The sequence below is a fragment of the Arvicola amphibius genome, chromosome 4 (genome assembly GCF_903992535.2).
Source record: "Arvicola amphibius chromosome 4, mArvAmp1.2, whole genome shotgun sequence".
Lineage (NCBI taxonomy): Eukaryota > Metazoa > Chordata > Mammalia > Rodentia > Cricetidae > Arvicola > Arvicola amphibius.
Genome location: NC_052050.1, coordinates 71,764,700 through 71,776,194, shown reverse-complemented (window position 1 = coordinate 71,776,194; position 11,495 = coordinate 71,764,700). Strand labels below are relative to the sequence as shown.

The 11,495-nt window shown below is 46.7% G+C and overlaps 1 protein-coding gene across 2 annotated transcripts; it reads right to left on the bottom strand.

Moving 5' to 3' along the window:
• Window positions 1-3,455: 3,455 nt before the first annotated feature.
• On the bottom strand, window positions 3,456-10,416 carry LOC119812844 (immunity-related GTPase family M protein 1-like). Of its 2 annotated transcripts, XM_038327831.1 has the most exons (3): window positions 9,832-10,416; window positions 6,445-6,670; window positions 3,456-4,838 (listed from the first exon to the last, which is right to left on the bottom strand). In XM_038327831.1, the coding sequence occupies exons 2-3, from the start codon at window positions 6,469-6,471 to the stop codon at window positions 3,633-3,635; spliced, it is 1,233 nt and encodes a 410-aa protein (XP_038183759.1). In that variant the 5' UTR covers window positions 6,472-6,670; window positions 9,832-10,416; the 3' UTR covers window positions 3,456-3,632. The 2 variants fall into 2 exon arrangements, with proteins under 2 accessions (XP_038183759.1, XP_038183760.1); XM_038327832.1 differs by lacking the exon at window positions 6,445-6,670 and having other exon boundaries at window positions 9,832-10,414.
• Between the last annotated feature and the right edge of the window lie 1,079 nt (window positions 10,417-11,495).

The following is an 11,495-nucleotide window of genomic DNA, read 5'->3' as shown; positions in this document are numbered from 1 at the left end:
AAATCCTGCCAGTTCTGCAACACTCTAGTTTGTAACAGGCACTGTGGCATTCATGGTAGTTCAAACTATTCAGGATGCTGAGGCAAGAGAATTGCCTGAGCCTAGGAGTTTGAGATCAACGTTGGCTAAATAGCAAGATAAGGTCTCGAAAAAAAATAAACATATAAATCAAATGTCTTCAGAGGTATTTGAATTCAAATGGCCATAAACATCCTAGTGTTTAGGCTTAGGCTGTTGGCGCCATCTTCTGTCAATAGTTGGTGATTGTAACGTCTTCACCCATAGTTGGAAAAGAGTCTCTTGTTTCTGAGGATTTCTCTGTGTAGCCCTGGTTGTCCTAGAACTCACTCTGTAGACCAGGCTGGCCTCGAACTCAGAGATCCACCTGCCTCTGCTTCCCTAGTGTTGGGATTAAAAGTGTACACCACCACCACCACCCACCTTGTAATTTTACTTTTAAAATGTCTATCCTATCCTATCCTATCTATCTATCTATCTATCTATCTATCTATCTATCTATCTATCTATCTATCTATCTATCTATCTGAGACTAGGTCTCTCTACACAGCCCTGGCTGTCCTGGAACTCACTGTGCAGACCAGCCTGGCCTCAGACACGAGATCTTCCTGTCTCTACCTCCTGAGTGCCAGGATTAAAGGCATATGCCACCATGTTCAGTGTAAGATTTTTTTTTTAAATTTATCTGTGCAGATTGGGGATGAAAAGTGCCTTACACAGCACAGTCCATTCATATCTTCACATCTCTTCATGCACAGCTGTGGTGTCGAATGACAATGGCTCTCACATTCTCATAGGTTTGGATACTTGATCCCCACTTGGTGGAACTGTTTGGGAAGGATTAGGAGGTGTGGCCTTGTTGGGGGTGATGTGTCATGGGGGACAGACTTTGAAGTTTCAAAAACCTAGACCTTCCCAGTTAGCTCTCTGCTTCCTGCTTGAGGATCAAGACATATGAGTGCCTTTCTGTTTCTCTCACCCTGCCTTTGCTCTGTCATCATGGACTGCAAGCCTCTGAAACCCTAAGTCCAAGTCAACAGTTTCTTCTCTAAGGTGCTTTGCTCATGAGGTTTTGTCCCAACCACAGAAGAGTAACTAAAGGGCCAGGCATAATGGCGCATGCCTTAAATCCCCATACCAGGGAGGGTGAGGCATGAGTTTGAGACTAGCCTGGTCTACACATCAGGTTCCAGGACAGCCAAGTCTACATGATGAGATCATGTCTTGAAAAACAAAATAAGCAAAGAAAGAAAGAAAGAAAGAAAGAAAGAAAGAAAGAAAGAAAGAAAGAAAGAAAGAAAGAAAAGAAGAAAGGAAGGAGAAAGAGTAATTAACAATTTATTTTTTTCTTGAAAGTTAAGTACAAACCTGATTGCTCCATTATGCTTCCTACAGATTTTACAGACTAGGTCTTCCTGGGGACAATTTTGTTTTTAAAATGCTGGCTAAACCAAGGCAAACAAAGAGAACTATGTTTCTATAGCAGACAGAGCCTGGTGTTTCCCTGGTTTTGAATTAGAACCTTTCGATGACTCCATATCTGGCTAAGAAACAAGGCTGAGGACTTCCTCAGCGCCCCACTGCCGCCTGACCACCCCTCCTTCCTCTCCAACCCTGATGTCAGCCTTGGCCTCTAACAGAAGGCAAAGCATTTTCTTCCCCCAGGCCAGGGTGTTTACTGCTGTTTCCTACAGGAGCCTTTTTGCATGTGACCCTGCAGCTGCCCAGCATTCTTATCCTATCCAGGAGTAGGCCCTCACCAGAGGCAAACCCTACAGGCTGCTCTAACTGGCTTTTCACCTCTGAAACTGTGGGAAGATTTCAAGGTTTTATTTACATGTTTATTTAAGCTTTTCCAGACAAGGGTTGCTCTGTGCGACTGTCCTGGCTGCCCTGGAACTGACTTGGTAGACCAGGCTGGCCTTGAACTCACTGAGATCCTCCTGCCTCTGCCTCCCGAGTGCTGAGATTAAAGTTAGGTGCCACTACACCTGGCTTCAAGATCTATTTTTATTTGTGTGTGTGGTGTGTCTGCAAGAGCGCACACCACCTGTGTGTGAATGCCCACAGAAGTCAGCAGGTAGTGTTGGAGCCCCTGGAATTACATGTAGTTGTGAGCCACCTGTGAGCCACCTGCTGTGGGTGCTGGGAACAGACCCCAGATCCTCTGGGAAAGCAGCAAGTTTCCTATCCACGGATCCATCTACCTAGCTCCTAAAATAATGAGTTATAAACCTCATTTCCTTTTGTATCACCCATTCTCAGGTATTTTGCTCTAATACTACGAAATAGACTAAAAGATAGTCCTTGAGAAGATCAGTCTTCACTGCGTAGGCTCCGGGGCCGACACCATCTCCCGGCAATCTCCTTGAACCCTCATCACATATTTGAAAGAGACAGCCTTAGCAAATTCTCCTCAAATGGCCCAGTGTGAAGTCCATTGATGCTATTACTCTCTTGCCATGACACTGATTCATATAAACCAGAGTTCCCTCTTAAGATATTGTTTTTTTTTATTTTTTGTTTTTTCAAGACAGGGTTTCTCTGGGTAACAGTCCTGGCTGTCCTGGAACTCACTCTGTAGATCAGGCTGGCCTTGAACTCACAGAGACCCGCCTGCCTCTCCCTCCTGTGTTACCTGAGTGCTGGGATTAAAGGTGCACACCACCACCACCACCACCACCACCACCACCACCACCACCATCACCCAGAGAGATATTGCTTTTAGGGAACTGGCAGAGAATGTGTGAAAGATAAGCACCTTGCTTCAAGAATGCTGTCTGGATTGCTGTCCCCAGCATCAAACAGAATCCAGAGAACAACTGCTACCTCATTCTCCACCTGGTTCTAGACTTGAACTAGGTGTTCCTCTATACCAGGTGAGCCCTTAGCAACAGGGGTATCTAAAGAAAGGGAGGGGAGTGAGAATAAAAAGGCATTCATGAAAAGAAACTGATTTTACTATTTTAGAGGGAAATTGATCCAGACACACATCACACTGGACAAGTGAAAACAAATTTTCTAAATTCCAAACCTAAGAACCATGCATGGTCAATTTTTTTAAACAATTTGTTCCTTCACCTCAGTGGAACAATGCATTAGAATTAAGGCAAAGGAGATGAGTGATTTTTGAACTCCTCTCAAAGGATCTAAAACTCTTATAGAAAGTGTTGTTTTATTGATGTGGGAGTCTTTTCTTTGTGCTATTATTAGCATTAATGAATAAAGAAACTGCCTTGGCTTGTTGATAGGACAGAACTAAGGTAGGTGGGGAAAATGGAACTGAATGATGGGAGGAAGAAAGGCAGAGTCAGGGAGACGCCATGGAGGTAGACATGCCGAATCTTTGCTGGTAAGCCACTGTCACATGGCGATATGCAGTTTAATAGAAATGGGTTAAATTAAGATGTAAGAGTTAGCCAATAAGAAGCTAGAGCTAGTGGGCCAAGCAGTGATTTAATTAATACAGTTTCTGTGTGATTATTTTGGTTCTGGGCGGCTGGGACGAATAAGAGGTCCCTTGCAACATTCTATCTCTTGATTTCTAGTGGGTTCTAGGTGCTACCCAAGGCAGTCTGGCTTCCATGGAGAAGGGTGTCAGACCACTCCCTGCGTTAGGTTTGAGGAGGGCTGATGGAGTCTTTCAGGATTTTCTTCAGGATGGTCTTGGTGTCCTGGGCAACTAACAGAAGCACACGTTTGTGTTTCATGCGTCTGAAACAGGGGACACAGCAACGTAAGCCCGGGAGATATCTAAGAATGCGGAAGAATCCATTCACAAGCACACAAGTCATCACCCTCAGTCTCCAGTCCCCTCTGCGGAGGGTGTCATGGGTTTGGGACTTCATGTTGGCCCTGTACTCTTGGGCTACTGTCCCCACAGTCTGGGCTACCTGCTCAAGCGATTCATCGTCTACACCAAATTTGAGTCGATATGCTTTCAGACACTCCCTCATAGCTTCATCATCCCTGACACTAAGAGAATGCTCCAAATATCCCTCATCTATTCTCTCCCTCAAGGAGGCCACTCTATCATCAATGATCATCTCAAAGGTGCTAGACAGAGTGCTTAAGGGCCCACAGCATCTGATGTCAGAGAGGTCTTTATGCAGTGTGTCCCTAAGCATTGGGAAGTCATATAGTAAAGGGTCTAGATTGGATACCAGGAATATGGGGGGTACATTCACTCTCTCCTTCTGGAGTTCTTTCTGAATATTCTCCCGGATATTCTGTTTGAGCAGGGTCTCTGAATGGGCATGTGACCTGAGGTCCCTGTCCAGCTTGGTCCAGACAATATAGAACCTCTTTCCCATCCCCTGGATGACTTTGGCAAGATTTACGTGGCTCGAGCTGAACTGCTCAGAGGCGATGATGATGAATAAATCATACATGCTGAATTCCATCTCTTCCCTATAGTTATCTATGGTTTGGGCTGTGGCCCCCAAGCCAGGCAGGTCCCACAGTATCACATTGGGAAAGTGGGATGAGGAGTACTTAGCCCGTGTCTGGGTGGTCCTCACCACCCCACTGGGAGCTGAGTCATCTTCCTCGTGGCCAATGATTCGGAGTGCATTGATGAAAGAAGACATGCCATTGCCCGAGTTTCCAGTCACAGTGATGTTCACTGGAGTTTGGGACAATTTTTCCACAGTCTGCTTGATTCCACGTGCCACGTCCAGCAGTCTCCCTTCTTTCAAGGCCCTTTCAAGGGTCCTATTGAGTTCATGTAAAATGCTGTCCCCTGTCTGATACGACCTGGAAAAGGAGGACTTCAGTGGAGCATAAGGAGTCTCTGCCATGTTGGGGAGTAGTGGCTCAACCTGGAGAAGTAGAAGAGTTGTGGAGTTAGATATTGGGGTGTCGCAATCAATGGACTTCATATCACAGCCTCGGGGTTTCAGAGCCACAACTAGAGAAGAGAAGTAGCAAAGACATTTCATTTACAAGCAGAACGGTTCGGGAGACAATTGCACATTCGTAGAGGTGCAGTCTCCCACTGGTGCGCAGGAGGATGGTTGGGTAGCTGCTGTATCAAGGGCATGATGGGAGAGGTTAGTCAGATCAGCCAGCGGGAACACAGGTCAGTCTAAATAAATGAGGTGGAATAGGCAACAGAAAGTGCTTGGGCCAGCTCTCCTCACTGAGCCGCGTGCCGGTGAGGACCCGCAAGCCCTCCATATAATTTCGTTATTCCTTTCTAAAAAGCACCCTCTGCCTTTTCCTTTTTCAAATGATATTTTTATTGGGGATCAAATTTTTCTAGTAAATGCTCATGTCCCATCGACTTCAACGGATGAATCGAAACAATTTCTAATAACCTGCCACTGACGTTTTGGTCAGTATTTACGTTTGTACATTTCTGTGCAGGACTGTGGATAGTGTTATTATTATTGGAGGTACTCAAGCGGATGTGTGAAAGCAGATTTTTCTTGTTGGATGATCCCTTGTAATGAAATTAAAGTATTAGTGGGACTGGTCCAGGACTGAGAAAAGAACCAGTTGGGTTCACCAAGTGGATTCTACACAAGCTTACAGCACAGAAGCTGCTCCTTACTGATAGATAGACTATGCTATCCTCTCTTAAAATTCAACCTTCTCTGGCTGTTGGCACACGCTTTTAATTTCAGCACTTGGGAGGCAGAGGCAGGTGAATCTTTGTGAGTTCAAGGCCAGCCTGGTCTACAAGACAAGTTCCAGAACAGTCAGGAGTCTTCCACAGAGAAATCCTGTCTCGAAAAACCAAAGGGAAAAAACAGTTCAACTTTCCTCTTGTGCATGATTATAAATAAAGAATTTCACCACTCAGGGCTAGTGAGATGGCTCAGTAGCTAAGGGCACTGGCTGCTTAATCTGATGATCTGAGAACAATCCCAGGAACCCACATGATGGAGAGAGAACTGACTCCCAAAAGCTGTCCTTCAACTACCCCCACAGGCATGCCTGAGCATATGTACACACACACACACACATGCACACACACACACACACACACACACAGTAATAAGTTAAAACAATTCTAAAATCCAAGGCCTTCTTTTTTAGAAACAGAGCCTTTCTGTTGCATTAGGAATACCCAATGGGACATCTGGAGACCTGTTTTGTCCTTATTGAGGAGGGAGGTTTCCCTATAAGACCCTGCTATGTATCAGTAGGGCACATTCATGACTATGATGTCGCACAGTGCAGTTTCTCACCTTCCACAATCTCCTTGGTCTTGGGCATCACCTTCACTTATACCTCTCCTAGGATAGCATCTGAATATAATCTATCTCGGTTCCCCATAGCCTTGGGACTTGGATTCATCCTCTACAGAAGGAATCGGGCCAAGTGACCCTTCTGTGTTTGAGGTGCTCAGCTCCTTGTAACATGGACACACTCCTGGAACTCCAGTTTCCGCCCCGAGCACCAGAAAAGAATTCTACCCACCTCCCAGGGGTTTTGTGATGGTTTCATGATAAGCTCCGTGTGACGCTCTCTGCACACCTCTCGGTCTCTTGGTGAGGCTCTCTGGTTTTATTAGGATCTTCGAGGAAGCGGTTCCTCGGGTTCTTCCTCCACTCTTCGACTTTAACCACACAGCAAGTAGGTCCTTTGTCTGTGAGTCTGTGTTGGGTCCTTCGAATGCCTTATCTCACTTAATAGTCCTTAAACCCTATTAGATAAGTGGTATTCATTATTGTTGATTGTGGGTGAAGAATCAGAGAATTATGAATAAATTGTCTTTTTTGAGACAGGGTCTTGCTTTGACCTCAAAATTATGATCCTCCTATCTCAGTCTCTCTAGCATTGAGATTACAGGAGAATATCACCAAGTCTAAGAATCAGTTTTGAATTACACACAGAGTGTAAGGAATCCACAAGTTGACCCTGGCAAGTGACTCCATGTTTCTGTAGGCATAGTGAGGACAATCCTACCTAATAGAGGATTTGATGCATGCTGAGGGGTTTCCCTTGGGAACCCGGTCTACTCACTGCCACCAATGGTCATTTACACCTATATGGGCACACATTCTATAATTTTGGAAACCAATGTGTCTGTCCTCTTTGATGTTTACCCTAAAACTGAATTATTGTGGTAAAGGAAACACCCCCATTGTCTCCAACGACTCAGAGCTTGCTTGGAGGGGTTACACTCAGTGAGAGATCAAGATGCTTCATCAAATGATACTAAAGGTACCCAGAGTGCAGTGGGAGGAAGGATATGGGAAAGGTTGCTGGCACATATCACACCTGCACAGAGGTTGCAAGCCCTTCAAGCCAGTGACAACAGAGACTACCCACAGTCTTCCTGCAGCAGACTCCTTCTCAGCAGAGTGCTCCTGCAACAGTGTCTGTGCCAGACCTGAGGTGATGTGGCTCAGCCAGGGTGCTGCTGCCTGCTTCAGAGTGTCGAGGTGTCCGGAGCTGGGTATAGAGGCACCATGATGGGCTGGTATACTTTGAGGCAAACTTGGCTAGAAGCCAGGGGAATGAAGCCTGACAAAATCCAGGAGCAGAGAACATTTGTGGAGACGGGGGACAGAGAGAAGCTGTGTGACATTTAGTAACGTCTTGTCCTCAAGGCAACTCTTCCCTCCTGGGCTGTGGCTGGCCAAGGTCTAGTTCTGCGTCTGCTTTGCTTTACTGTGAGTTTTACTCGCCAGGGTAGAAGATGAGCGCAGACCACGCTCTTCTCGGGGTTGTTTATGCGACTGTGGCTGGAGATGGGGGCTTCCCACACCTGCACACCCTGTACCGGACCCTGTGGGAGATGGCGCAGGCCACGGCTGCACACAGGATCCAGTAACTTTCAGGAGGGTTGGATCCTGCCTCAGTCCATGTATTATAAGCAGACTTGGAAAGGCATGGATAACTGTGTAAAGCTACAAGTTTCTTTGGGGAGCCACTTGGGAGAGGGCTGTCGCGGGTAGCTGTGGGGTACCATAGTTCAGAACACTGACCCAGTATTTGCAAAGAGCCCATAGAATTCTTTTTGGGATTCATGTGTCCTCCTACTTCCTTTTATTGAGGCTATTTCCTAACTTATACCCCTATTTCACCTCCTCTGTACAGGTTGAAGATGCCCACAGAAAAGTGTAGATCATTGTGAGTTCTGGAGGGAGCTTAACAACTAGTTCCAACCAGAGAGGGGAGCAGTGCCTGGGAAGGAGAAGCAGACCCTGTGAGCAGTGTCTTTGGGGTCTTCCACAGACACAGAACTAAGAGCATGCTCACACACTTATACATCACAGATGTATGCTCACACACTTGTACATAGATGCATGCTCACACACTTGTACACAGATGTATGCTCACACACTTGTACACAGGTGCATGTTCACACACTTGTACACAGCTGCATACTCACACACTTGTACACAGATACATGCTCACACACTTGTACACAGATGCATGTTCACAGACTTGTACACAGATGCATGCTCACACACTTGTACACAGACGCATGCTCACACTCTTGTACACAGATGCATGCTTATACACTTGTACACAGATGCACGCTCACACACTTGCACACAGATGCATGCTCATGAAGGTGGTAGGTGCCACATGGTTTACCCTGGCACTGCTTCCTTCCACCTTAGTTCATTGAACTGAGTTTTACTATTTTCTACTCCAATTAATTAACTTGAAAACATGCTTATTATAGCGCACTCCATAAATTTCATGGCTTACCTGATGCAAAATGAAGCCCATCTACAAGTGGATTTTTTTTTTCTGTGCAGGGCTCTGTGTAGTTCACGTATTATAGCTGTTATAAATCTCCATCAGAGAGACTCATGGAGATGTGGGGACCAGAACACACTAGCAACAAAGCTAAAATCAAGGATTTTGGTGATCTGATAGCCCTGTGTGCACTGAAATCCTCATCTTTTCCTTATTCAATCACCATTAGGGAAGACTGAGAGAAAAGTCAAGAAGTTTATTTATCTCTGAGAGTGTGATAAACTTCCTCAAGGTGAATGGGGACAGTACTGAGCCCGGCACGCTCTGGGAAGGTGGTGTTTGAAAAGTAAGTTAATTTATAGATGGAAGAGTTGGTGCCTTAAACAGAGCCACCACAATGCGTATAAACATTTGGATGGAGTCAGGCAAAGAGGTCACTAAGCTACCTTATATTCAAAACCCACCCTGAGGTCCAGACAAGGAGCAAATCCTTCTTTTCATATTTTTCATGTATCTTAGATATTGCCTGTGGTCCATTCTGATCGTGGGAATTTATTCTTGGGGAGAGATGAAGAGGTACCATCTTAGACTCTTAGAGAATATGGGTTGGCACACTCAACCCTCCTTCTTCAAATTTAGCCACCGTTAGAAGACCCACAAGCCAGGAATATGCAGGTGAGCTAGATAGACCTTTCCCTCCATGCTGGTTTGATCAGCAAAGATATGCAGTACTATGTAGTACTGAAGACGGAGAGAGGCCCTGCTGTGCTGAGAGGAAATAGGCCAGACCTCAAGGTCCGGTGACCTGGTGTCACAGTTCTGCTTCTCTCTCTCTCTCTCTCTCTCTCTCTCTCTCTCTCTCTCTCTCTCTCTCTCTCTCTCTCTCTCTCTCTCTCATGCTTTCTTTTTTATTTTTCATTTAAATGCAAAAGTTTTGTTTTTCATTTTTCATACCACCACAGTAACCCCTCCCTCCCCTCTTCCCACTGCCCCCTCTCTTCCCCTCCCTAACTCCCATCCACTCCCGAGAGAGGGGCAAAGCCTCCCGTGGGAGTCAACAACACAGTCACAGTTCTCCTTGTCATAGCAAAAGGATGGAAGTTGCAGGAGATTGGGGCGACCAAGCTGAACTTCGAGGCTTTTACTTACAGGCTCCAGAGGAGGGGTTATGTGGGATCCAGATGTTAAGGCCTTCCTGGAGTGCTACTCCTTCTTAAAACACGTTTGTCCTCCAGCAGTTCCCTATGGAGAGATCTGGAACTGGGATCCAGACCTGGGATATTCAGAGATGAGATGCAGAGGTCTGGAGTCCTTCCGAGAGACCAGCTAGGAAGAGTAGGAGCTGGCTGACCGCGTGGATTGTCTTTCTGCCTCTGGTCTCTGTGCAAACCTTGCTTTTTGCCCTGCACTTGCTAGATCTGAGTATTGATACCAAGACTGGACAGGGAGGGGATTCGAGTGAGAGTAGGTTTCGGTTTCAGATTCCTGGAAACAGCTGGTTTAAAGGATAAGGCTGGGCAGGCTCCATAGTATTTTTCAGAGAGGGGGATGTGCTTATCTGAGTTCAACAAATGTGGGAATGGGGGTGGGGATGGGACAGGGGGATGGTTTGCCAAATCTGCTTAGGGAATTTAACAGCTAGCCCAGGGTCAGAGCATCCTGTGGCTGGACCTGCTACTTCTTTACATGGGCACTAACTGGGCAATGTTAACCTTCAGACTCAGAAAGACTGACCCCTCAGGTGCTTGGAGACACGGGCTGCAATCTTGTTCTGTGTGATTGTTTTCCCTGTTTGCCGGCTCACTTGATTATCCCCAGGGAGTGGGAATCAGGCTCTGGTCTGTGAGTGGGAAGAGGGACTGAGCTGGGAGGGGCCAGATTTAGTTTTCCTACGATCCAAGAGTTAGTTTATTAGAGTTGCATACCTGAGCAAAAGCAGGCATTGGAGACTTTGATCCTGGCCTAGAAACACTGACCCCCATGTGATGTTGTCATGAAGAAAAAGAGACGTGTTTTCTGGCAACAGGCCCAGTGACAAAGGGAGGAGGCAAGGAGCCACACTGCTTTCAGAGGGTCAGGGGGCGAGGAGCCACACTGCTTTCAGAGGGTCAGGGGGCGAGGAGCCACACTGCTTTCAGAGGGTCAGGGCAGCTCTGTCATCCCCTTTGCTGCTTTTCTGTATCCACTGGCGAGTTCTCGCCGCACAGTTGAGTAAAGAGGAGCAAGGGTGTGTATGCAAGCAGAACTCAGCCTGCTTCATACTCACCGTGGAGGGAGACAGGCTGGGTGGGGAGGAATGAGGAGGCTTACACTGGCCCTTTCCAGGGCCCTGATCACAACTTCTGCCCACTTGTAGGCTCACTATTGCCCAGAGGTTTGGGCAATTGCAATTTAATCCCTCCAGGTGACCAGTAATGTGACCCTCTATTGGCGATGGTAGCTTTCTCTTTCTCCTTCCCGGAAAAGACTGAGTTGCTGAGAAGAGGACTAAGTGTGGGTGCCTTTCACATTCCCGCCGCTGTTTAACAAACTGGAGGGGTTGAGTGAAAGCCAGGAGCTGTCCCTTCTGTTTGCTTCTCTCCAAGTCCCTATGCCTCTAGGCAGAGCCTGGGGAGAAACCAAGCAAGTCTCTGGCTGATTTCCACCTCTGTCTTTAGAGACTGGTGGGGGCTGTCGGTCTGTCCTGCTTTCTTTATGTGAGTTCACAAGAACTCAGGTCTCAGGGTAGTACAGGAAGATCAGGAAGAGAGCTTCTGGAACCTTCTCTATAAGTGAGCCAGAGCTCCAACCCAGGCAGTGTTTCCCTGGACCCC